The sequence below is a fragment of the Anas platyrhynchos genome, chromosome Z, assembly GCF_047663525.1.
Source record: "Anas platyrhynchos isolate ZD024472 breed Pekin duck chromosome Z, IASCAAS_PekinDuck_T2T, whole genome shotgun sequence".
Taxonomy (NCBI): Eukaryota; Metazoa; Chordata; class Aves; order Anseriformes; family Anatidae; genus Anas; species Anas platyrhynchos.
In genome coordinates, this window is record NC_092621.1 from 21,675,193 (window position 1) to 21,701,970 (window position 26,778).

Consider the following 26,778-nt stretch of genomic DNA (forward strand, 5'->3'; position numbering starts at 1 on the left):
GTAAGTCAGGACACATGAATGTATTGCTTTGAGGTTCACTGAAAGCTTTGATCTATCTTAATCCTCCTCTTGGCCTTAAATGACAAAATTTTCTGACAAAAAATAGCTGCCTGACTTCACAGTTGAACACCTGCTATAACCACCTTCTGCCTGTGTTTAGGACCACTGGCCAGTTAGTAATTTTCTGCTGATTCCAACCGGTGTCTGATGGCAGTAAGGAGGTGGTAAAGGAGATGACACTGGTAATTTTAGGTCCCTCAGTGATACTTCCAACAACTGACACCATGCCCGTAAGATAAATGCTCATTTCTGAAAAACACTTACTGGGATTTCTTGAATAGAAGTAGGTTACTAACAGACTTGGAATGCTAGTAGCTACCAGACAAAAGGAAGAAATGGACATCCCAAATCAAAAGGATTTGTTTAAATATATTTTAAAGGAAACAAAAACCAAGTGGAATGACTACAAATCCATTTTTGTTGCTAAACAGACGAGTTATACTGTAAGTATTACAAGAATATACTGAGATCAAGTTCATGAGCAGAGAACAGAGATCTCAGTTACGGCAGCATCACTCTGCATGTCACCCAGTAAATCTAAACATACTCTGTTGCGTGGAAGTCCAGCATCTCACTTCAGTCCTGAAAGAATTTAACGCTTTTAAAATACAGAGCTGCAGCTTCTTGCCTCTTCATTACCTGTGATAAAATTGTAATGTTCTTAATAAGAACCAGTGTGCACTCTGTATTCTGTTGCTTTTGTGAGAAGAGCTTGTCTCATTGCAGTCACTGCCGCTTCAGCAAGGCTTAGATAAGAAAATAAAGATCTTTCACTCTTCTGGTAGAATCTATGAGAAATGAATGCCTTCTGAATTGAAGCCATGCAACAGTCTGAAAAAGGGAAATAATTCATGTTATAATTTCCACTCATTTATACAGCCAATTAAATCATTTCCAAGTCACGCTGGCTGGCGAAGAATATAAGAAAGTAGCACAAAAGCAGCTATTGTTGTTCAAGTACTATAAAAATTGTTAGGAAGCTTACACTACAAGTTACTATTAAGTTTGCCAATTTAGAGATACATTTCCAGTGCAGTTACTGGTGGTGTGTCATACCAGGTTTGCTGCATCTCTTTGAAAAGCAGTGACCATGTCAATCGTCATGCTACGCTTACGAGGAACAGCTAGTTTTACCTTGAATTAAATTGAATTAGGACAGGATTCTTGTTCCAACATATATTACTCACCAGAAGAGCAAAAAATAGTACTAATTACTAAAATATCTGAATTACGTTAAGGCCTAATCCTCAAGGCAGCTGGACAGGGAAGGACTGAGTAAGTCTCCAGAGAAATTACGATAACCAATCCTGTTATTAGAGCCATTTTTACCAGAGGCACTGTCTAGTGTCTAGAACACAAATTACGGAAGTAGGGATCTTTAGCTAGTTCCATCTGAGTGCTGTAAGCAGCAGTTTATATAGGGTTTATGCAGAGGAAAATGGTTAGTCCTCTTCCTACGTAACCCAACGCTTATCTGTTTGACGTAGGGGTATAGAAGCAGATAGAATTTGAAGAAGCTTCATAGGGTAAAGCGAAAATATTCACCTAATGAAGTCATCTATATCCATTGAACGAGCTCGTTTTTCAGAGAAACCTGTATCTTTCAGAACCGTCTGTATTTTCTCTGCAATTTTGAAGTTTTCAGGTATTTCCTATCAATGGAAAATGGGATACAAATTATTTTTCTATTCATAGCATAGGAACAGGTTAATTTAAATACTCTTTCTTTGCTTTTACAAGAGTTCTTCTTTCAAGTGACAAAAGCTGTAGCTTTTCTTCTATGGCTTACTGTATTCTTGCATCTGAGTTTTTATATCTTAGCTCATTCACTATAAATGAATCACCAACAGTATTGCTGCACAGACTTGAAGTTTTCTTACTAGATTTTGGGAAAAGGCCATCCTTGAGACGTGTACAGCCAATATATTAACAATATCCCCAGATTTCATTTTTTTCACTGTAACTTAGTGACCCTTTTAAACTGTTCCTTAAGAAAAAAAGTTCCTCCCTTCCCAAAACTCTCTTGGAAAAGCTTTAACATGTCAAGCTTTTTAATTCTAATTTTTTTATTCTTACAAATGTTAAAGTTTAGGTCAGAGTACATATAAGTAAAACGTAATATATTAAAAAGGAACTTACTCTATTATGTAAGGAACAATGAATTCGGTAGTTATGATCCAACAACTGCTCTACAGCACTTGACCTGAAAGAAATTCAAATCTAGAATGAAAACTGATCTTTAAATTTTCTTTTTTTTTGACTTAACTGGTTGTTCATCTTTAATATAAAAATAAACGAATGACTACAGTTTTCTTCTTAAACAGCTGCCTAAAAGTTTAACTTGCGAAGTTTGTGACCTCAGCATAAATTCCCCATCGTGGTTTATCCCAAATTCTGCTGGCCTGCATATAACACTGCTAGATATTTACACAAAATAAATGGACACTCAAACTTTAAAAAATTCTAATAGAAGTTACTTACTTAAAGGCTGCAGAGAGTGTCTTGTTTTTCCTAACAAAAGCTATCCTTACCAGACCATCCCATTCCTGAAATTAAAGCACACAGTACTTAATGAAAAGAACATATGGCTGCTAAAAACAAGAACACTATTGGCAATTTCACAAGAATATCAAACGCAAAAACATCTTTTCAGTAGAGTACTTTCTTAACAATAAAAAGAGCACACATTCTTGGACAAAGGAACACAAATGGAAGGAAAAATACTTCACACAATACCACTGAGTACCACTGTCCAGGTCTTAAGTGATGAGAATGCAGATACTTCAAGAAAATCTGCTAATGCTAGGCAAGGCTGAAATGGTCTTGAAGACCAAAGCATTTTAAAAATTAACTTTGAGTATATTATCCTGTAACATCTGTCTTCTGAGACTATGCAGAGTAAAGTAGGAGTTCTCAAAAACACTCCTTTGATCACAAGTAACTTAATTCATCAGTTGGAAGAAACTCTGTGCGACAATAATAACCACTACGAAAAGCTTGTTATGAGTAGCAACTCTCCAATAGATACGGATTTGGTACCTTGGTCTTGTCAGAAACAGAATCATAGAATTGGATAGAAGGGACCTTAAATACCACACAGTTGCAATGCCCTGCCATGGGCAGGGACACCTCCCACCAGACCAGGCTGCCCAAAGCCCCATCCAGAGTGGCCTTGAACATCTCCAGGGATGGGACATCCACAGCTTCTCTGGGCAGCCTGTGCCAGCGCCTCACCGCCCTCTGAGTGAAGAATTGTTTCCATCTATCTGATCTAAATCTTCCCTCTTCTATTTTAAAGCCATTTCCTGTTGTGCTATCACTCCACTCTGTGACAAAAGAGTCCCTCCCCAACTTTCCTGTAGGCCCCCTTTAGGTACTGGAAGGCCTCAATAAGGTATCTCTGGAGCCTTCTCTTCTCCAGGCTAAACAGCCCCAACTCTCTCAGCCTGTCCTCATAGGAGAGGTTCTCCAGCACTCTCAACACCTTCGTGGCCCCCCTCTGGACTTGTTCCAGTAAATCCATGTCCTTCTTGTGCTGAGGGCTCCAAAGCTGAACACAGTGCAGTCTCACAAGAGCAGAGCAGAGGGGAAGAATCCCCTCCCTCACCCTGCTGGCCATGCTGTTTTTGATGCAGCCCACGATACAGCTGGCTTTCTGGGCTGCAAGCTCACATTGCCAGTTCATGTCAAGCTTCTTGTCAACCGACACCCCCAGGTCCTTCTCCTCAGGGCTGCTCTCAATCCATTCTCCACCCAGCCTGTATTGGTGCTTGTATTTTTAAGTATTGCAAGAAAAGCTGCACCCAATTACATGCAGATAATGCAGTAATACAAGCCTGATCAACACAAGAGTAAATGTTGTGGTGTTTTGTAAATACCAATGGATACTTAGTTGTTTATGTTGTTTTCACTACTGAGTAACAAGTACAGAGAAGTGAAACAAAATTAAACACTATTACTAGAATATTACATTGCCATTACACTATACAACACTTACCTGAAAGTTGATAGGTGGTGGTGGGTTCTTTGGCTCTATTCTGACAACGCTGGATTCCACTTTGGGGGGAGGCCTGAAGTTGTTCTTTCCAACCTGTTAGAAGTTAGGCATCGAATCCTCACGTTCTTAGAAACATTATTCTCTCTTTGATAGCTTTGTTAAGTAAAGCAGAATGACATACCTTCATCAGATGGTCCACTCGAGCTAATAACTGGGTATTAATAGAAAGTCTGCAGTATAGCTTAGTTCCTGGTTTTGCAACCAAACGAAGTGCAAATTCCCTTTGAAACATAAGTATTGCACACCTGAGAGTAACAGAAATGAGAAAATGAATACTAAGTCTAACCAACTTTTAAGTTAAAAGCTAACTGCTAGTTAGAAAATATTTTTTTCCCCCTCAGGACTTAAAGGAATGAAATTCTGTGATATGCACACACTCCCTTGATTAGGTCAGACTGAGAAACAAACAAATAATAATAATTAAAAAAAAACAACTTGGCAAAACTATCCAAGTTTCATTAAAACTACAATAGAGTTTTGTTCTCTATACTGCTAAGTGGATCAGAGAGAGTCCAGTCTCAGAGTTTGCATGACAAATAATTTTGAGAAATTTCATAGCAAGCCTTCCAAATACAAGTTCTCTAGCACCGTAAGTTGACCAGTAATGTCACTAATGTTAACATTTCAGTGTGAGAAACGAAGAACTACTGTCATGGTGAAGAACACACAGAAGTACCTGGGCAGTTACGTTTTTAAACCAGACAACAGTAAATGTCTTGGCTTCAATTCTACCTTTAGCACACTTACTTCCTAACATAGGAAGACATTTGAAATGTTACCATGCCCTGCTTATCCTTGGAATAACAATTATAAATAATCTGAGTGTAAACAGGTGCCATTCTTCCCTTCACCAGCTTGACTCTCACACCAAAACCAAGTTTATTCTTACGCATTAGTTGATATATTAACTACTTGACATTAACCAATTATCAATCATTTACAGTTTTCATATTATGGAAAAAAAATGGTGTGGCTCTGATCCACCAAATTGGTATTTAAAAAAAAAACTGATTTGGGAACATTTGTAAAACTATCTTTTTGCCTCCTCCACCCCGCCCCCAATCTGGTAATCTAGAGCAGTGCTCTTGTACATACCTGAAAAAAGGTCTATGAAGTAACAACTTGAAAACAAATGGTGAGGAAATCTGAGAAAAAAAGATAACATCAGTAGTGTAATTTCCAGGCAGTTATCATTAATAAAAAAGTTTCATCATGTACTTTAGTGCATACCTGGTAAGGTAAGTTAGCTACACATGCATCAAAGAACGGTAACTCTGTTTTCAAGACATCTCCAACCTTGATTTCGAGTTTGTTTGCCAGACACCTGGGTGAAAATATACTGTGGTTATCGTCAGATAAGCACATTGCCAATGTTTTTGCCAAAGCAGCTCCACTGCTTTAAATCATCACTACTTCAAAGGCTGATACTTACGTGCCCTGGACTCTCTTCTGAAGTTCACCCACAAGTCTAGGGTCAATTTCACAGGCAATAACCTGAAAATAAAGAAGATACTTAGAACTTAAAACACAAACTCCTCCTAGCTGGGATTAAAATTACAACTGTAAAAAAAGGATCAAATAAATATTGCTATGTTATTAAATAACTCTTAAATACTTCTCATTATGCTACACACCTTCTATTCTGCCCCCATAAAACATGCAAAAGTTATCACATAAACTGGTAACAGCAATGTAGTTTGACAAAGCCATGCAGATTTTTCAAACGCAGCTAAAAAAATCATTGCTATACATGCAAATGTTAAGAAAAATACACTTTATTCTATTTTTTTAACCAGGTAGCTGAAAATGCTTCTCTATGCCAAAGGCCAAGCCATAACATACGGGAAGGCGGTGGTAGAGTCACACTTACTTTTTTTACTTTCTCTAGCATTTTTACTGTCAGGTTGCCAGTTCCAGGGCCGACTTCCAGAATGACATCTGTACGTCGTAAGGCAGCCTAAGAACAGACAAAATAATAAATAAAAAAAAAAAGTATTAAGTAAATAAATAAGAAGTGTTTTTTCTGGAACTGATTTCTAGCAGCAATTCGATTATGAAATAAAAAGTGTAAGGAGCTCAATATAAAGCTGAAATCAGCTAACACAGAACTATGAATATATTTATTTTATTTTTTTGTTAAGGGAATGTCGTACAAGTGAAGTAGGAGAGGCACTTGACCGCGCACAGCCAAGTAAGCGAGTTATCAGCCCCCTGCCGGCTCGGCACCCCCAGCGCCCACCTTCTCGATGATGCTGTTGACGACGAGCGGGTTCTTCAGGATGTGCTGCCCGGCGCCGGTGTTGAAGAGGATCCCTGCGGAGCAGCAGAGTCACACACACACAGCCGTAACGCCGCTCCTGCCCTGCCCATCCCACCCAGGACCCCCCGCTCCGCGGCCTCCCACCCCAGGACCCGGCCTCACCGGGCGCCTTCCCCTCGGGGCGCTCCCTCCGCGGCCGCTTCCCGGCCCGCGCCTTGGGCATGGCGGCGGCGAGCCCGGCCCCGGCCCGGCTGCGAGCACACGTGCGGCCGCCGCGGCGCCCAACCAGGACTACGAGTCCCGCCGAGCACCGCAGCGGGGCGGGCCCCGACGGCGGCCGCGAGGGCACAAAGGCGGAGCGGCTGCGGGGCAGGGGGCGGTGCCCCCGGGCAGGCACACAGCTGGTGTGGGAAGCACACAGCCCTGACGTGTTGGGGATAAATATTCGGGTTTGGCTGAATGGCTGGATCTATTGTGCTGCGCGGTTATTTCCTCTTTTGTATAGAAACCCCACGGGAACACACCTTCCTCTTTTCTCTGATATATGGGAATGTCCGTGCCCCTAGTACCACGAAGAACATCAGCCTGTTGTCCTAGCTAAATGCTTGTATTTCTTAGTTATTTCATATTTAATATATAGTGCTAGGGAAGGCGACAGCATTCGTTATTTAGACACGGTTTTATTGTTGTGTGGGATTTAAAAAACGTGCACGCACACAGACAAAACAGAATACCCGTTCCAGGTAGCTGTACGTGAGTCGAAGGCAGGAAAAAACAGAGTGAGAATAGATAGCAAGGCGGAAGAGAAAAATTGTTAATAGCAGAGAGAAAAAGCGTTTTTAATAAAGGATGTTCTGTGTCGGAGCATTCAGCATTATGCTGCTATATACAGACAACCAGAACTACTCCTTCTTTCGTGAATCCCTGAGGGGCCGCCCATACTCCAGGACCTGTTATTTCACCATTTTCACTCTCGGAAACGTGACCAGGAGGCGATTCAGAGCAGCGCTAGAGCACCGCGATGCCTCAGCTCACACAAACGGGCCATCAGCTCACGGCCGTGACCCGTGCCTTGCACCCAACAGCCCCGTGTCGCTGCGCGCCCTACGCCTGGGCGCTCGCTGCCTCACAGAGCCGGGCCGTTAGGCAGCCGTTACGTGGCCGTTTAACGGCCGTTACCCCCTCACCCACACCACGCCCTCCCCCCCCACATCAGCGCATGCGCGGCGTCGAGCGAGCGGGGAGGGAGCGCCCCCCCCCGCAAGCGTCGCTGAGCGATGACGTCACCCTCGGAGCGCAACCCCCCCCCCCCCCCCTTCTCTCTCCCCTCCTCCCCCCTCCCCTCCGGGCTCGTGGCGCTCGCTTCGGAGCGGGCGGGGGTCGCGCGCCAGGCCCGGCCCCGCCCACCCCCGGCCTTGCCCCGCCCACCGCCGGCCTCGCCCCGCCCCCCCCCGCGTGCGGCGCCGCCGCCGCCCGCCGCCAAGGGTGAGCCGCGCGCCGGGCCCGCGCTGCACGCGCCGCCGCCGCCGCCGCCATCGTCACGGGGCTCAACGGCCGCCAACGGCCGCCAACCGCCGCCTGCTGTGAGGGGGCGGCCGCGCCCCGGGTACCGCAGCGGGGCGGGGCGGGGGGTGCCGGGGCCCGGCGGGGAGGCGGGGAGGGGGCGAGGCGGCCTTGGCCGCGCTGCTGGGCGCCGCGTGTGCTGCCCGCCGCCACGCCTCGCCTCGCCTCGCCTCAGCCGCGGCGGGTGGCTGCGCCCCGTGCTTCTCGGCCCCGCCAGGGGAGGGCCGGCAGCGAGTGGCGGGGGCTGCTGCCGCCGTTGCGCTCCGTGTGGGCTGCCTCTCGGCAGAACTTGCGCGCCGTGGGGAAGGGGCGAGTGCCGTCCCGTTAGCCGTGCTTTGTTGGTAAATGCGCCTGTTTTCCTCCTGCAGGTTCTCGAGGGACGGCAGTTGACAACTTAGTGGGAGCGGCTCCTTCCCAAAATCGAAGGCAGGGTGGGTGCAGGAGTGGTGAGTTGTGCCTCCTGTTTGTGTTTGCGTCCAAGTTGGCAACACGTGTGAAGCGTAGGAACGAGGCCCTAAACACAGTGCTGATGCAGCTCCAGGCTTCTGCTGCTGCTATAAACCTTGCCTCAACCATCAACTGTGTCTGTAACGTGCGTGCAGTGCCTTTCGGATTCACGCTTGTAATACGTGGGACCACCTCAGTCCTTACAAATAGCATGTTCCTTATGTGTTTTGACTTATTTTTACTTATTCAACTTATTTGACTTATTTTGATTTCATTTTAACTCTAGTCTTTTTCATCACTCTCCACATTTCTTCTTGCATTCCGTCGTTTTAATGTTCTGCAGAAGGGCGTTTTGTACCATATATATATATGCATGGCCTAATAAAGGTTTTTGTTGCCCAAGCTGAACATAGAAAATTTTGAACTGTATCATCAGACACTAGTTCTAACCATCTTCTGAAATTGTTTTTAATTCAATATTCAGTTCAATTAACTATTTAATAATTAAAGTCTCTGCATGAAGACAGACTGAGCCTTGCATTTCTATGTCAGTTCTTGAATACTAATTCACTATGAAATGTTGAGTCGTTTTTTTGAAAATCTACTAAAACGAGATGAGCTAGGAAGAATAGGGAATAAGATTAGGCATTGAGTTTGGTCATTGCATAAACTGAGTATTAAATGTTAAAAATATTCTTCTGTTGTCTCCATGTATCTTTTTTTTTCTCCTTTTTTTCTGTTATTGGTACCAAGCCCTATGACGTGGTTTCCTCTGAGCTATATCCAAGCATATTCCTTGGAATAGTCCCACTGTTAGTTTTTATTCCTGTTATTTCTGTTGGGATTTTTGGTCAGTTTCATTTGGCCAGTTTCCACTTACCATAAGAGGCCATTTTTCTTCATCTGCATATTTTATAATGTAATCTGAGATACCTCTAAATATTATCAGCCTTGCTCGCAGCTCTCCATTATTCCTGTGTTCCTCCTTTTTCTTTACTACTTCTTCCCTGGTCTCTTCTGCATGCTGATTTTTCTCAGACCTGGGTTTTAGTTTCAGTGTTGTACTCTTGTAAAAAATATTTACACATGCAAATTGTTACAAATAAGTTCTAGTCTTCTGTTTCTGTCAGAAACAGTGAGGAGAAGAAACACTGTAGCTCCTTCCTACATAATCGTTTTTATTTCTCTTTATTATGTTTTCAATTGGCAAAGCATAGGCAGTCTTTCTGCCTTTTTTATTTGCATAAAAAAGCTACTGTTTTTGAAAGTCTTAATAATGACTAATGTTAATCTTTGTAGTGATTGTGTTCATTAGTGTAGTTGTTAATGATTCTAGAAATACCCAGAATATTCAGAATAGTGGTAGTTTGTTTGTTTGTTTTTACTGCTCAGTAGAATTACTAACATCTGGCATGATTGATACAGGTACTATAATCTTAGGAAAAGAGGCTCATAGGAAAATTTATAGAATGATGGAGAGACATTGGAATGTTTACCAGCTGTTCCTGAAATTGACCGTATCCTTACAAGCATTGCTAATGCCATGTGAATATTGCTGCAGATGCTAGCTTTTATGTTACTTGTTTTTTTTGTTTGTTTGCTTTTTTTAGAAGGTGTCCCGTTACTGGTTCTTGTGGCATGTCAGAATAGAAACTTTTTTTTTTCCTGTTTTCCTCAAAATAAATGTGCTGAAAAACAGTCAGTCCTAAGTTTCTTGCTGAACTTCCCAAGCTGCAGTTTGTAGCTTTAATCTATCACCTGCCATTGACCGGAAGAGTTTGCCTCTGTCTTCTTTGAAAGTGCTCTTCAGGTGGTTGTTTGTTATTTGTAGGTGTCTTTTAAGTCATCACTTAGCTCTGCTTCACTGACTGAACAAGTCCTCAACATCTCTTCATAAGTCAGACCCCAATCATCTTAGTAACTCCAGGCTTTCCAATTTCTGCACTTTTTTCTTTGAACTGGGGAAAGGGAGAGCAATGATGGCAAAACTGAAGACAGTGTGCTAGAAGCAGTCTCACATATTGCTGCATAGAAGAGAATGATAACACCCTTAGAGCTGCTTACCGTGTCCCTCTTAAAGTAGCCCAGAATGTAGTTTGCATTATTTTCAGTGATAACACTATGTATTTTGTGCAATATTTTAACCAATTTCAGAGGATCGTAACTGGATCCGTTCTTACACCTCATCATGGTGGAAAAGAATTTATGGAATTAACAAAAAATAACAAGTGTACAGAATTAATTATTGGGATATGAATGAATACTGCATTCTTTGAAGTTCAAAAAAGTGAAGTTTATAGGCATTTACAAATGAAATCTTTGGTTTGTTCCCTTGCAGATACGTAGTTATTCTTTTTTTTTGTTTTCATAATTGATGAGTGATTCTAAAATTCAGATGTGTGTCAGTGTCATGGGAAAAATACCTGTATACCTTTTAGTCTCTATTAAGAGGACTGACTGATAAGGGAAAACATGATGGCAGAACATTAAAGATACTAGGACTGTTGTTTGAAGAGAACTACTTGTATGTGTGTTTTCTTACAAAGAGAGTGGAGGGTAAAACAGGAAAAGTGGATCCTGGATTTTTGCAAGGGAAAGGAGATGTAGGAGTTGGTGAGTGGGAACAGAAGTGCTGAGCACTGGAAGGTAAGAATGAGAAGACAGCATTGGTTTTCTCAGTGTCTCAAGACACCGCTGGCTCATTGTGCTGAGGGGTTGCATTTGATGTGTTATATATTTTCTAGGTGTAAGTAAAGTTTTTTATTTCAATGTAAGCCGGGGAATATGCTGCTCTCTCAGGTCTGTGCATGCGCAGTACGGTTGTCGAGAATGGGTTTCCTTCTTGTATGTGGTTAGGTTCACTTCCTTCATACAAGCAGAAACTCTGATATGGCAATAAACCCATGCTTTGATTTGCAATTGTAAGATGTTCAGTACCCTCAGCTGAAGGGATTTCTTTTCTTTTTATCCCCATGTGCTTCCTGCTTTGTTGTGATAGCAATGGGTATGAACCACAGAAAAGCAGCAGAAAGCAACAAGTGCTGCTGTAGTTGCTCACTGCTTATTTTGAAAACAAGCTCTGAGATTAGGTGTAGAGGTCAGAAATGCTAAGCTTTACCCAGTGATCAAGCTTGGAAATTCTATCTTCTACTACTCAAAAGTGCAGCCCCTGTCTGTCTTCTAAGAAAGTGGTGTTTGTAATGTAGATAGACTCCACCAATGTTTCTATGCACCTGGCATGGCTGTGAAGGTACCCAAAAGATAACAGGTATTTAATACTTGCCTCATGTGTTTCACCTTTAGCACGTCTTGTAGAACTTGTTTAACAATGAATTGGGTACTGGAAGTACTCAGCAGACTATGGAGAAAATCCTTGTTCCTGTGGTGTAACTCATCTGTGATGTAACCCATGTCCCTTGTTTTTTGCTGTGCAACAGAAAAGACTTTTGCACCTCCTGTTTTAAAAGTGGTCTGACCTGGAATAGCCCTGCTTCAGCTTTTATGTAATTCCTAAAGTTGTGGTTTGTTGGGGCTTTCGTCGTCCTAATGCAATCCAGCTGTGTTCCACTGTTAATTCAATCTCTGATTTAATGTATTTGTTCTATTTATCTAATGAAAATGTTTGAAATAATATATTTTTTAAAAATAGGTACCTTTATATTATGTACTTAAGCTCGTGCATGGTTGGAGGGAGTATAAATTTTTCTGTCTTGTGTTTTTATGGTATGCAAAGCTTTAACTGTCAGCTAAGCACCAGACCTGGCTGGGTCCCGTCTGCAGGAGCTGATAGCACAAAAGCATCTCTGCACTGACAGCCGTAAAAGTTTCTGTTCTGGGAGGATCCACTAACACCTGAGATAGGAGCTAATGTGCTAATTGGGTTGATCATATTTACAGAGTGCATGCAGGAGATAGGATTTCTCTTGAAAATAAAGTTGTTTTTGGGAAAGGAATGTTAGGAGAGACCTTTGAATCAGAATTGAAATTTCCTGTTAAAACCAGAGCCTGTAATGGATTGATGCCATTGCTGGAAGTCCTGTGTTCTTCCAACCTCCCGTAGCCCCTTTGGGTGTCTGCTGAACAGTGTGGTCAGGTGACTTGACACAGTAACCTTGCAAAACACACAAAAAAAAATGGAAAAACAACTTTTGGTTCTCTGGATGAGTAGAGTTCAGCTGGCTTACCAAAAGTGAGGGTGAGAGATGGTGAAAAGAAGGGAGTGGAAAGACAAAAACAAGAGGAAAGGGAGCTGGGAGGGTGTGGTGGAAAGGGAAGTACGTCTCCCTTTTGGGGCTGATTTTTAAATTGGCTCTGTTTTAATATATAAGTTTGTTTGAAGTATTTCTTTATGAGGCAGAAATAATAATAATAATAAAAAGAGTGATATACCCAGGATTTTTTTTCCTTTTAGGAATTGCTTGTAGTTGAAAGTTCACTAGCTTAAAGGAATGCTGAAGTCATCTTGAAGGCATGCTTTTTTTTTTCCTGTATCTGAATCTGGTAATTGATTTAACTTTTTTTAAATTTAAATGAAAAGTACTTTTCTAGTGTTAAGATTGGTATTAGCAACATGTCCTTTTCTCATAAAAATCAAAGTTTTCCATTTCATTCAAAAAGGGGCATCCCTAAACAAGGGTACTCATTCATTCTTAGAGTACTGTTAAGCATCGTAATATAGATCATGGATCTCCTAATAGCTGTCAATGTTTCTTTATTAAAACTGCAGTTGGATGAATACTTCCAGCTGCCACAAACCAGTACTACTGAAGAAGCACCAGCTTGCAGTTCTGCTTGCTCTTTTATGCCCAGCACCCTTAGTTGCCTGGTAGTGTGGTGTGGAAACAACGGGGGAACTTGATGCAAATAAAAATTTATGCATTTTCCCCACCCTCCTCCAGCATCCAGCATTTAAGGGGTGCAGGGGTAAGCACAGCGTGGTACTCTTTACTTTAGTGATCATAACTTTTTCTATAGGCATAACTTATTTGTGATTAGCTTAAGCTGCAAAGTTTAATTTTGTCTTCAATTTCGCTTATGACAGCCTCATTCAATGTTGTCTGAGGGATATCGTCTACATGGGGTCAGAAAACAACAGTGTAAATTTGTGGAAGAACTGAGGGCTGTTAAATTCAAATGGCCTGCTTCTAGGAAGTCCTTGAACCATAATCTTCTGGAGGATGGGAGAGTATTTTTCAGAAATATTACTGAAAGCTTGTCATATTCCAGTGTCCTCACTTGGGCATCCAGGATGGTCTTTGTCAGAGATAGAATAATGGGTTAAATTATTTTTTGTTCTGACCTGCTAAGGTTGTTCTAGGATTGAGCCCCATTTTTTTTTTAAGTGAAAATGCAGACTTCTTGAATAATGAAAAGCATTATCAAAAAAGAAACTTTGCAAATACTTCTTTGATTTTTTTTAACATCTTTAGATCTGTCAGGTAATTATTTTGAAATCAGAAAAAGAAAAACGTCCTTGTAGGTTTTTGTTTGTATTACAATAACTTCAATAAGCAAGTTACCTAATGACAGCTGTTCTTGATGAATTATGTGAAGCTTTATTAACAGCACTGTTCCCTGGGGGAAGAGACAAAAAAAACCCACTCCTTTTATGCATTCAATTCACATGTAGCTGAGAAACAGTTTTGTTTATCAAACATTATGTTAGTTTTTTAGTGAAAAATCAGTTGTTACATAAAAGTTCATTAATGATTTTTTCCATGTACTTGCAATGGATGTTTACAGCAAGTATCTGGATATGTGCCACAAAATTGCTGTTGACACGTGCAGTTTTCCTGTGCAAATCATTCTTTGAAGAACATGGTTCAGCAAAAAGCTTAAAATAAAGTTATTTGGAATTTAAGAAATTATGTAACATTTTGCTTAGGCATGTACACACTGCAAGCCTGTTAACTTTCAGAAATTGTCATTTTGTCTTTCACCTCACAATTAAAACTAATGTTTAGCAATTTTTTTAGTTGATTAGGTGCTCCAAAATTATACTTTATCAGGTTCTGTTTGCTGGTGTAAGATGAGAATGTATTTCTTTTGGAAAGCAGATAGTTTGACTTTTAAATGGAAATAAATGAAATCACTTAAAATATGAATAATAGTTCTGATCTTGTAGGAATTGAGATATGTTCTTGTCTTATGTGCAAATTCTACATCTACTTCTTCGGACGTTTTACCCCCATTTATTTTCCTCCATTCTTTTCCCTCACTACCTTTCTTATAGGTTCTCTGAAATTCTGTTAGCTATAATAGACATACTTTAGCACTGCGGTGTTTATACCAGAAAAATCTGAATGTTATCTTTTACTACAGCTTTGCTTGTGTGTCTGTTTTACTCAAGTTCTTTGTGCTGTGCGATATAAGGTTCCTATTGTGATCCATGTGAGTTAACCCAGTGTTTTTATGTGCTGACATTGTCTTGCTGCTTCCTGGTTAATTTTGGCTGTGCAGTGATGCAGGCAGACAGCATAGGGTACTCAAGATACCAAAATACTCCCTGAAAGGGAGAAAAATAAATGATACAGCACCTAAATATGTTGTCTTACTGTCATGTCTACAAGATCATTTACAGGTTTATCATTTCATGATTACTTTTGATGGAAAAATGAACCTAGCAGGACTTTTAGTATAACACCCAAGTTTTACCTTGACTTTGTTTCTTGGTTCTGTGCAAACCAGTCCCAGCTCGATTTTACAGTGTGCATCAGGGTCTTGGTTCCATGGAAATTGATGGCCTTCTAAGGAGCAAGCTTAGAATTTGAATGTGTAAAGTTATGTGAAGGTCTTGTAATCTTAAGAAACCTTTAGAGAATCTGTGAGCTGATAAAGGCTTAAATGGTAAGAGTAATTAAGAAGAAATAAGTAAATTGTTTTTGTAGGGCAGTAAAAGCAGAGACATAAAAAGATGTATCACATGGCAAGTATAAAACAGAAGATTCCTTGCTTCTTTTCAATTACTGTTGTAAAGAGATGATGTAGTGGTTAGTATTCTTGAAAGTATGCAAAGGTATGTTCTTCAACCCTAAAACCTTTAAATTTGTCTTTTTATCATTAAGGAAGATTGGAGATATACATATATTGTGAATTCTTAGATTTTTTTTTCCATTTAATTGTGCAGGAATATTTCTGGGATAACAAATCTTTAATCTTTTTTGTTTTGGTGTTGGGGTGCTTTCTGTTTTTTCAACAGAAAATTTTACACCTGCATCAAAATAAGGTTTGATTTCTCTGGCGTTCTTACTAACACTGTAACAATTTTCTGCCTTTTTTTTGTTGTTTTGTTTTGGTGAAATTGGACTGAAACTTTTTTCAATTTTGAACAAAAACAGATTTTCATACCTGTTTGTAGTAGAGAAATGAACTGTGCTTGCTTCTTTATTTGGAAAACTTAAGTATAGAAATACTTTAACATGTTTTTGTGTTACAATAAGGTTACATAGATTATAAATGGAGGTTTTTGTAGACAGAAAACCAGTTCTGTTAATTGTCAGATTTTGCAGTAGTTTTTGTGTATGTTTCTCTTCAATTTTTTCTAATTCTTCTCCTACAGTCATTGTCTTCTCTGTGCTATTTGGAGGGCAATGTTCTGGTTTGTCTTTATAGATCGTAAGAATGTATTTGTATTGTAAGTTAGGCAATTGGCACTCTCAATTCATCTGATTATAATCTGATGCTAAACAGATAATAAAGAAATACAAATATGTTGAGGAAAATTCAATTTCTTTGAGAACTCTAATTGAATAGGATTCCACAATTCATCCTTTTTAAAGTAGATATAAAATGTCTATGTGTTTGAATGATGAAATTTAACTGTTAGAAATGGATCTGTTTTTCTTTTGAGGAAAAACTATTTTGGAAATGAAGTGTTAATACTGCATCTTTTCCTGTTTCAGTTAACCCCATGGTGTTGCTTGCTTGGAGCTGAAGTTTATCGTGACTTGCAATTTTGCTCTGTCTGCTGTGCTTCACAGGAGAGGTAACCAGTTTAAAATCAAAATATTTTCCCTAATTCCTCAAATCTAGTAAATATACTTGTAGTGATAGACTTCAGGTTTGTGGAGGATTTTCTGAAAGCAGAATAGTTTAATCACTTCTATACCTTGATACTGCATGTGAGTGGGTGTGATGTTACCATACACAGTGTAGTCTAGTGAAAAGTTAGTGCCGGTTGTTTAGATAAAACACATGGCAATTACTTGTCTGTATTTGCTGTCTTCTTTTAAGTGGTTTTCTTCCTTTTTTTAAATGTTCTCAGATTTTCATGGATCTCAACAGTGCAAGCACTATTGTTTTGCAAGTCTTGACGCAAGCTACTAGTCAAGATACTGCAGTACTGAAACCCGCTGAGGAACAACTGAAGCAGTGGGAGACGCAACCAGGTTTTTATTCAGTCTTATTGGTAAGTTACACTGCAACAGTGGTATTACTTACATTGTGAGTAAATTTGAATGTGACTTTTTTTAGAATGCTGTTGAACAGTGATGTCTAGCTGAGGAAGGCTCTTAGCTGTCATGGCCCAGGTGCTGGTATCTGTACACTATGCCATGCAAAGCATTGCTGTCACTGTCTTAAAGCAGATTCTTTTCCCAGTTTTTTACAAACAGGAGGAAGTCTGTCTTTTAGCATCATGAATGATTGGGCCTTTAGTGCTAAACCTGTTGTTGTCCGCTTGTGAACTGCAGATAACAGAAGGCGATTGCCAAAGAAATTGCCTCTACCACCCCAGGAGGTGGTGACAGTTGTATATGGTGAGGAAATACACCTTTTTCTTTATTGTAGAGGTGGTGTATTATGATGGTTTTTGTAGAAGAAACAATCCCCATGCTTTTCAGTGTACTGAGTTTAATTCTCATGTTAGATTGGTTTCCTTATCAGCAGAGAGGGACTTCCAGGGAGATTACCTGACTGGCTGGTAGTAAGGTTCCCAGGAGGATGAAAACTTGTGAAGGTTCCACTGCTGTCGATGAAACAGATGCATTAGCATGTTGCAAGGTGATGGAAACATACTCTAAGAAGGAGACCAAACAGTTTCAGAGAAGATGCTCAGAATTTAAGTGTTGTTCTTGTATTCCTTTGTGTATGTGTTTATATTAACTATACAGTCTTAAAAAAAAAACATGCAGATAAACTGCTTTTTCTACAAACATCTGCCTTCAGTGGACCCAATGACAGAGTTGTATGGTGACGTTGTTTTCCGCAGACCCCCTTGTTTGAAAAGTTGAAACAAGTCAGGATTTAGGAAGAGAGATTGAGCTGCCAAATTCAGTTTTACCTGCTGCTTAGTGTTTCTGTAGTGATATTCTTGAAAGAAACAGCAGAAATAGCCTCTGACTCGGAATTGTTTTCTGAGCATTACTACCTTAGAGCTCAGGTGGTGGACATGATGAGCACTCACAGCTGTAATTGAAGTTGGTGGGAGTTTTAGATATAATGGCTAAAAACTGTTGTGGTTTAACCCGGCCAGCAGCTAAACACCACACAGCTGTACGCTCACCCTCCCCCCTCCCTCTCTGGGATGGGGGAGAGAAATAGAAAGAGAAGCCCCTGAGTTGAGATAAAGACGGTTTAATAAGACAGGCAAATAATAATAATAATGATGATGATAATAGTACTACTACTAATAATGTGTACAAACAAGTGATGCACAATGCAGTTGCTCCCCACCTGCTGACCGATGCCCAACCTAACCCCTAGCAATCCGGCCCCCTCCCCCTGACTAGCCACCCCTAAATATTGTTTAGCATGACGTCAGATGGTATGGAATACCCCTTTGGCTAGTTTGGGTCACCTGTCCTGGGTCTGTCCCCTCCCAGCTCTTACTGCACCCCCAGCCTGCCTGTTGGCAGGACAGAGCAAGAAGCTGAGATGTCCTTGGCTCAGTATAAGCACTGCTCTGCAACAATTAAAACATCGGGGTGTCATCAGCACTCTTCTCATCCTAAGCCAAAACATAGCATTCTACCAGCTACTAGGAAGAAAATTAACTCTGTTCTAACTGAAACCAGGACAAAAACTGAGGCATTTAATAGAATTAACAGGATTTGATCATTTTAATGTGATTAAGTAGACCTGTTTGGGGATGCATGAGCCTTTCGTCAAGTGTAAAAAGTAAACAGTAATCTTCCAAACCAAATGTAAGTGGAGAATCTCTACTTTGTTTAACTTGATTATGGGAATTCAACTGTCTAAAGGAGAAGGTAGCTGGTACCTTCTTAGTGGAGCTGAAAATGAGGTCTTGAGGGGTGAAGCAGGTGGCTGTAAATGGAGAGTGGGTAAGACAGCTAATCCCTATGGGACAGGGGAGTAATGTAAGTACTTAATGTCAGATATCTCTTATGGGATGATCAAGACAGAAAACCATAATTCACAGTGAAACATATCTGAATCTATAGCCTTTTATACACAGTGGAGATGTTAATATATATTTCTATGCTTTTTTGAAGGTGCTAATGTACCTCTCTTGAAGAACAAAGATGAAAAGTCAGAGTTAGAACACTTGTTTTGAAAAGCAACCTTTGTCCTTTACCAGTTGTATGAGTTTGTGGTGTCTTGTAGCTGTAATGCTGTAACAGAAATTACAACCTTTTTGTTATTTTTCTTAAGGTTGCTAGTTTTGAACTGATACCTTTGTTAGCATGTGTTTGCTTTGTAGTGATTGGGGTTTGTGGCTTTTTTGGTGTGTTGCTTGATGATCTTAGGTTTCTATAGTCCTCAGCTCTTTGAAGAGTGTATTTTTTAACTTCATCAAACCTGGCACCCAATTGTAGCAGGATCTTCTGACCTGAAACCTTGTGTTTTAGTAGAGTTCTGAAGCTAACTAATTTAAGTGCACTATAAAATAAGACCACTGAGCTCATGCCTGTTTATTGCCCAAAGAAGAGAGTAATGTCTCACACCCTCAAAATGAAACCATCTAGTGTAGTCACCATTTTTTTTAAGGGAATGATGGACACAGCTGTAAAACAGTAGGAGAGCTGCTATCCAGGGTAGTACCTGTATTAAGTTTCAGTAACCATCATTTATTTCAGCTTTTCCCAATTGGTTAATTTTACAATGGCATATAAATATAATACCCGAATGTGTTTGCATGCATTTGTGCGTATATGTATGTATTGTGTGTGTGTGAATATATGTATGTATAAGTATATACACAGATACCTATATATCTAGCAGCAGAAGATATTGATCATTATTTTCAAGAATAAGCGTAGGCAAGTTTGAGAGTTGCTCTCCTACCAGGTCACTGTTTTTCTGTCTACCATATTGGTAGTTAGGAAGGTTCTTGGCATGGGTCAAGATAATGAAGAAATTTCTTGAAAGATTTTAGAAATCTGCATGATACAGAATACTTTTTTACTGCAGCCAGAATCCATCTGTTTTGTTAAAAAAAAAAAAAAAAAAAAAAAAGAAAAAAGTAATAACTGGTTGATGCTAGTAGTTATTGCTATTACGTTCCCTGCTCAGCCAGACAAGATTAGAACTATCCTTACACTATACAGCGGGCTTATTTTCTTATAAATTATTAGACCTAGTGCTAAGCATTTCTGTAATCTTTTGAAAATAGTTTTTAACACATTATTTCACTTGCCTGTCAAGTGCTGACTATGCATTTTGCTTATATACAACCGAATATACAGAGGTATGTGTATTTATACATATACCAGTGCTTATGTTTATACAACTTCTATCCTGCGAGTGTCATGCTGAATAACTTTTAACTTATTTTTTTAAACAGAACATCTTCACAAATCATACCCTGGATGTGAATGTCAGATGGTTAGCTGTGCTGTACTTTAAAAATGGAATTGATCGCTATTGGAGACGAGTTGCACCACAGTAAGTTCTAGTTTTCCTGCACTTAACCTACAGTAGGTTTTGTTACTTACCCAACTGGAAAACAGTATATTTCTTGGCTGATAGCAGCTTCTTTGGAATTTATAGTGAAATTGATAGAACATTTCAATATTGGGGATCATTAATGTATCAGGCCGTTTTCATATTTCTTCTTACAATTTTGTTTATTTTACTCTCATAAACTGAGTTACAAGTTTTATTTCATAGATGTCAGATTTTGAAGTTATATAAGTTTTATAAAGTTACGGCCTAGATTATCACATGTGACAGGTAGGAGGTTTCTTGGAGAGGTTATTTGAGACACATTAATTCAGAATTCTTATTGAAGATATAGAATCATAGAATGGTTTAGGTTCCAAGTACCTTGCCATAGGCAGGGACACTTTCCACTAGAACAGGTTGCCCAGAGCCCCATCCAGCCTGGCCTTGAACACTTTCAGGGATGGGGCATCCCCAGCTCCTCCGGGCAACCTGTTCCAGTGCCTCACAACGCTCTGAGTAAAGAACTTTTTCCCGATGTCTAATCTAAATCTACCCTTTTTTAGTTTGATCCCATTTCCCCTTGTTCTCTTTTATGTGAGAAAGAGGCAGTAGCTGTCATGATAGAAAGTTCTGGTCCTCTTTTTTCTTGTTCTGATAATGCATGATAAAAAATTCTCCAAAGAAACTAAAAATCTAGCCAGTATTCTTGAGCATTTACTTAAAAGTTTGGAGTGGCATTATAATCTGTGGTAACTATAGAGCTATATACTTGTCACTGCTCTCCGTGGGGTTATTTTCTTTTTCCTTTAAAGGTAGATATAATTTTAAAAGGGTTTCAATTTTCTTTATTTTTTCGGGAGCTATGACAGACCTGGAAGTGTTAAGTCTGGCTTTTAGGTGCTAATGATATCGATAGGTGAAACATCAGTGTCAGGTTGTGTAGGGTGTAAACAGGACTTTCAGGTCTAGTTTTTATGGAATATAACTGTAAAGTAAGAAGAAAAACTAGAACTCAGAGTATGGCATGGTTTCCATTATGTTGTGTGAGGTAGTTTAGTGTAATTTGCTTTGCACTGTAAGCTTTTTTGAAGATCCACCAAGCTTATGTGGCAGTATGAGGGTAAAGTGGTGAAATTCTTTACCTACAGGACACTTCAAATAATGTGGTATTCTATTATTACATGAAGCACTGGAATTTTTGTATAGGTGGAGTAGTATATGATTGAAAAACATATGCAAGCAGATTCTCTTTTTCGAGAGGAAAATACTGTCTTTGGCATGGTTAAAGTTACACGATAATGCTGTTTACGTTACTGCTGCTTACTTAACAAGTATTAGTCAAAACAGTTAAAATACATTGTTCCAATGTGTTACCTTTTTTAAGATAGATATTAGTAGCACTGGCCTAGAAGCCAATGATTAATTTCCTGCAGAAGTAATGACTGCAATCTTTTTGTTTGAGGTAGAAAATGAGTAACAATCTTTCAATATACTTTTACTGTTGCAAATTTAATTTAAAAAAAAATCATTAGTTACTATTAAAGATTGAATGGAGTAAATCCACGTTAGATTTTCACACTGCCCATTTCTAACTCTATTCTAATTGTCTTTTTCAGTTTCTTGTATGGGACATGTTGCCAGTATTTTGTGCTCACACAGATCAGTTTTCTTTTTGTTGAATATGTTGAAATCATTTTGAGAAATACTGTTCTTGGTGGCAATTTCTCAGTCAATTGTTCTTTGATGCAGTTGTGTTTTGGATACTGTGATTTTTGGAAGTTACATTCAACAGGTTGCTTTTTTTTTTTTTTTTTGTGTCCTTGCATAATTCTCATCTTTCAGCTCATCTCTCATAGCAGCAGCTCTCACTTGTCCATACATGGTAGTATGTTCAAGCTTGCTCTGATCTTCCTCGGCTGTTTGGTTGAAAACATTGTACTATTGACACTGCTGCAGTTTGCCAAATTTGATGGTGCATAGATTGAAGAACTGTCAGAACTAAAAGAGTTCTTGTGGATAAATCACCTCTTCATGTAGCTTTAGTAAAACAGCTAAAGAAGGATCCTTTTAAGACTGCTAGTCTAGAATATTTGTATACTTGTGGGAAATCTTGAATCTGTAAAAACTTTCACAACGAATTAAATGCCTCTGTTGTACAAGTGTGTTGAAGTTAGTTTTCTCTCAATCTAGCAGGACTAATTTTACCCTACTTCTGTGCGTTTGTGGTTTCACAACTGCTACTACTACAAGGCAGGAAAATATATAACAAGTTGAGATCATGAATTCTTTGGAGAGTACAGTGGTTGAGTGTTTCATTATAATAAAATACATAGTTACAGAAGGGTGAATACAAACTATTTTTTTAAAAGAAATTGAACCTTCTGAAATATTTTGCTTTTTGCACACATGCACAACTGCTATCTATCCTACTCATGCTACTCATTCTTTACCTGCCTTAGACGAAAATCAGCATTTTTGGGTGAGTATATTTAGAGATGGGCATTCTTTCTCCTGTTCTTCTCAGGCAGTCTCTGCAGGTTGCTACAGGAGAGAGTCTAGTATTGTAATGGCCTGTTTTCAGGCACAATTTGGTCTGTCTTCTGGAAGTGTTACCAGCTTCCTTATCTTACAATTTTGCACACTTTTAGCTTCTTTAGAAAAGACTTCTTTAATCTGAACGGTATTAGGATTTCATTTTCCTGGAAATACTTCTGATTTCACAGAGAATTTCTATTTCTGTCTTTTGTGGACTTAATTCTTTGATTTGATTACTTTGGCAGCAACTTGTGTAATATTTTTGTTTTAACACTAATAAGTATCTTCAGATTCATATTTCCGGTTTATGAACTAGTTGGAAGAAGATCAAAAACTTTGAAACTGCAAACTGTGGAAGTGTACAACTTAGAGTTTAAAATTGTTCTGCCAAAGATCTTATTTTTTTGTTTGTGATTCAGCGCTGAGGAGAAACAATTTTTTGAATAACATGCATTCTTCCTAATTTCTGGTTTGCCTACAACTTCATTATGGAGTTGTGGGTTTTTCTTGCAATATAATAAAGGAGGATAAAGATACGGTTTTCAACCGTTACGTCTCAACTAACACTGCAGTAGGTGAATATGTAGCTGGGGCTTCAGTGTCCAGCAGATGTCACTGTTGGATTAGCTATATGGTAAATTCTTCTATCCTCCTGTAGCGGCTAGAGACTACTTGACTTATATAAATCACATAAAAATGCACTATACTACTTGAATCCTAATTAGTTTCTTAAATTCTTGTACTTACTATTTGATGACTTTGCTTGTCATAAGCTTTTGTATTTGAGGAGTTCATCTCTATGAGTCCTTTTTTTTTTTCTTTCAAATTATTTCTGAAAATAAGGCTTATTATGCAGTTAGTATGTAGAAAGTGTGGGTTAGTATCACAGACTGGCAACTGATTTCAGACAACAGGAAGTGGTATTGTCGGTGTGTTTAATCTCTGTTTCTAGCTACTAGACTTCATTTGAGATGTGATAATTGAATGCATGCATCTAAATCATAGCGATATGAAGTAAAAAAATTCCTAAATAATTTTGACTGATGTATGCAAGAAACAGATTTCTGGGTATCATCAGTAAATAAAAGAGCATTTCTTTTTCCTCGTTATATAATCAAATACCACCAAGGAATTTTGGAAAGCATTTTTTCCTGTCCAGAAATTAAAAGGAGTTATGTGGCTCATAAGAAGTCTGGAGCAGTAGGGGAGTGATACAATATTTTGTAACCTGAACTCATAAAGAAGCATAAAGATAATTTAAAGCTTTACTTGAGTGAAAATTGACCTTTATGGCTTACAGTTTGTCCTTACTTCTTTTCCTTGCATTTTGTAGAATCATAGAATCACAGAATGGTTTGGGTTAGAAGGGACCTTAAAGACCATCTAGTTCCAACACCCCTGCCATGGGCAGGGACACCTTCCACCAGATCGGATTGCCCAGGACCCCATCCAGTCTGGCCTTGAGCCCTTTCAGGGATGGGGCACCCACAGATTCTCTGGGCAACTTGTGCCAGCACTTCACTGTGCTCACAGTACAAAGAATTTCTTCCCAATATATGATATAAATCTACCCTATTCAAGTTTAGAGCTGTTCCTGCTTGCTCTATCACTACACACCCTTGTAAGAAGTACATCTTCAACTTTCCTGTAGGCCCCCTTTAGGTACTGGAAGGCTGCTGCAAGGTGTCCCTGGAGGCTTCTCTTCTCCAGGCTGAACAGCCCCAACTCCTTCAGCATGTCCTTACAGGACTGGTACTCCAGCCCTTTGATCATCTTTGTGGCCTTCCTCTGGACTTGCCCCAACAGCTCCAAGTCCTCATGTTTGGGGCCCCTGAGTTGAATACAGTGCTCCAGATGGGGTCTCACAAGAGCAGAGCAGAGGGGGAGAATCACCTCCCTTATCCTGCTAGCCACAGTTTTTATGCAGCCCAGAAAGCCAACTTTGTCCTGGGCTGTAAGCACACATTGTCAGCTCATGTTTAGCTTCTCTTTAACGAAAACCCCCAGGTCGTTTCCCTGAGGGCTGCTCTCAATCTATTCTCTGTTTAGCCCATGCTTATGATTGCCGTGACAGCATTGTAGGATTTTGCACTTGGCCTTGTTGTTGCGTGATGTTGCTGCAGGCAAGCCTTGAACTTGCATGAAGATCATATGGGCCCAGCTCTCAAGCCTTAGCATGCTTTTGAGGAGGGTCACCTCCTTTGCAATCAGCTCCTTATTTGCCAAGTGCCTTAGCATAGTTTGTAGGAGGATGTGCTTCCTAATGTTGCGTGACACGGTGGTGAGATTGATGAGCCTGTAGTCCTCCAGGTGCAAGGCTTTGTACTCGGTGTTGTTAAACTGCACGAGGCCCACTTCTCAAACCTGTCAAGGTTCCTTGGTATGGCATCTGTTTCTGCCATCAGATCAACTGCACCACACAGCTTGGTGCCATTGTCAAACTTGGTGAGGGTGCACTCAATGCCAATCAAGTCAATGTTCCTGACAAAGATGTTAAATAAAACCACTCCCAATACTGACCCCTGAGGAACACCACTTATCACTTCAGTTGTCTCCACCTGGACAGTGAACCATTCACTACAACTTTTCGAATCCAGCACACCCTTTTTGAATCCAGCACACCAATTCCTTATTGGAGTGGTCCCTCTGCCAGATCCAATTTGGAGACAAGGATGTTGTGTGGGACAGTGTCAAATGCTTTGCACAAGTCCAGGCAGAGCATGTCAGTTGCTCTTCCCCTATCTACCAAAGCTATAACTGCCACGACTTGTTAAACATGATTGAGAGTGGCTTAGAAACTTCATCCAATGGTTCCTTTAGGTCTGTTGGTTACATCTCATCAGGTTCCATGGACTTGTGCTCCTCATTCTCCCTGCCCCTTCCTTTGCCTTCTGCAACTTGGGTGGCGTGCCTAGAGCACTTCCTAGAGCAAAAAAGTCATGGAGTACCTCAGCCTTCTGCATTTCATGTGTAACCAGGTCTTCGATTTCCTTCTTGAGGAAGTTTTCCTTAATCTTCCATTTATCAGGGATGTACTTGTTGAAGTTCTTGTTGATCTTGACATTCCTGGCCATATTCAATTCTACCTGGGCTTAAGCTGTCCTAACCTGACCCCTGGCTTCTTAGACAGTGTCTCTGCGTTCCTCTCTCATTACTTGTCCACCCTCTGTAAGCAATGTAATTTTCTTCCTTTAGTAGTTTCTTAGTTCAGTAAGTTGAAGAGGATTATTGCTTTTGTATTTGATTGCCTTATTCTTAGCACCTTTTTGTTGTGATCCACTAGCATATGTGGGCCAAGTCATGCTTCAGTTATAATTGTCATAGTAATAACTGTATAATAACTCCTTAATAACAACCAGTTTATATAGCTCTTTTCCTTAATATAGCTGTGTACCCTACTGTATATGTGAACTTTGTCTTTTGCCTCTTGGGTTTGCAGAGATCACAATAAAACCTGATTTCAAAGGGCTTCATAAAGACGTGGTTGTTTCACTGTTCTCTCTCTTTTCAAATACCTTGAGATAGCAGAATTACAGTGGATATGCTCTTGATAGTCTATCAAGCTGAAATAACATGAGTTTCAAGAACATGGTGTGTAAAACTAATTTTTAGCATTTGTGCTACTGAATTTGACTGAAATAAGATCAGTTTCTGTGTCCATTAATAAAGACAAAATAATTCCGAATATGAATTAGTAGTTGGATTTTGTTGAAAATGAAATGATATTCTAATAATTGTATCCTGACAGTGCTCTTTCTGAAGAGGAAAAAACTACATTGCGTGCTGGACTTATTGCCAACTTTAATGAGCCAGTGAACCAGGTTAGTGATGAATGGCTAATTATTACTGTCCTAGCAAATGCTTGTATTGGTGTATAATTTGGTTTCTTTATTTACAAAGTGTACAAGAATAATAAGGAAGTTGACAAGTTGCAATTTATGTGTTGCCTCTCAGAATGTTTTTCTATGTATCATAATTCAGTGTGATCTCTTTCTTGTTTTGTTTTTTTTTG

The 26,778-nt window shown here is 39.7% G+C and overlaps 2 protein-coding genes across 7 annotated transcripts in view; one reads left to right on the plus strand and one right to left on the minus strand.

The window, feature by feature from the left end:
• Positions 1-409: 409 nt before the first annotated feature.
• On the minus strand, positions 410-7,550 carry DIMT1 (DIM1 rRNA methyltransferase and ribosome maturation factor). Of its 2 annotated transcripts, none has more exons than XM_072030899.1 (12): positions 7,328-7,550; positions 6,357-6,430; positions 5,988-6,074; positions 5,550-5,611; positions 5,348-5,441; positions 5,213-5,262; positions 4,239-4,362; positions 4,058-4,150; positions 2,542-2,606; positions 2,200-2,263; positions 1,606-1,712; positions 410-891 (listed from the first exon to the last, which is right to left on the minus strand). In XM_072030899.1, exons 3-12 carry the CDS (start codon positions 6,006-6,008, stop codon positions 849-851), a joined length of 723 nt encoding a protein of 240 aa, XP_071887000.1. In that variant the 5' UTR covers positions 6,009-6,074; positions 6,357-6,430; positions 7,328-7,550; the 3' UTR covers positions 410-848. The 2 variants fall into 2 exon arrangements, with proteins under 2 accessions (XP_071887000.1, XP_027302633.1); XM_027446832.3 differs by lacking the exon at positions 7,328-7,550 and adding an exon at positions 6,540-6,816.
• Positions 7,551-7,791: 241 nt separating this feature from the next.
• IPO11 (importin 11) overlaps positions 7,792-26,778 on the plus strand; it is a 93,554-nt gene continuing 74,567 nt past the window's right edge. For 2 of the 5 annotated variants that reach the window (XM_027446244.3, XM_038170405.2), the window contains exons 1-6: positions 7,829-7,983; positions 8,309-8,386; positions 16,289-16,371; positions 16,651-16,794; positions 20,131-20,231; positions 26,515-26,587. In XM_027446244.3, the coding sequence (XP_027302045.2) occupies positions 16,657-16,794; positions 20,131-20,231; positions 26,515-26,587 (312 nt within the window). In that variant the 5' untranslated portion in view covers positions 7,829-7,983; positions 8,309-8,386; positions 16,289-16,371; positions 16,651-16,656. Of the gene's footprint in view, positions 7,984-8,308; positions 8,387-16,288; positions 16,372-16,650; positions 16,795-20,130; positions 20,232-26,514; positions 26,588-26,778 lie in introns of all 5 variants that reach the window. The other 3 variants (XM_038170402.2, XM_038170404.2, XM_038170403.2) reach the window with 3 other exon arrangements.

What these genes read in the sequence shown, in the direction of transcription:
- DIMT1 (XM_027446832.3), bottom strand. Translation starts at nt 6,600, where the DNA reads ATGCCCAAGGCGCGGGCCGGGAAGCGGCCGCGGAGGGAGCGCCCCGAG. An exon ending in CCCCGAGGGGAAGGCGCCCG is followed by an intron (nt 6,431 to 6,539) that starts GTGAGGCCGGGT and finishes GCTGCTCCGCAG; the next exon opens with GGATCCTCTTCAACACCGGC. An exon ending in GATATAGATGACTTCATTAG is followed by an intron (nt 892 to 1,605) that starts GTGAATATTTTC and finishes TCCCTTTTTCAG; the next exon opens with ACTGTTGCATGGCTTCAATT.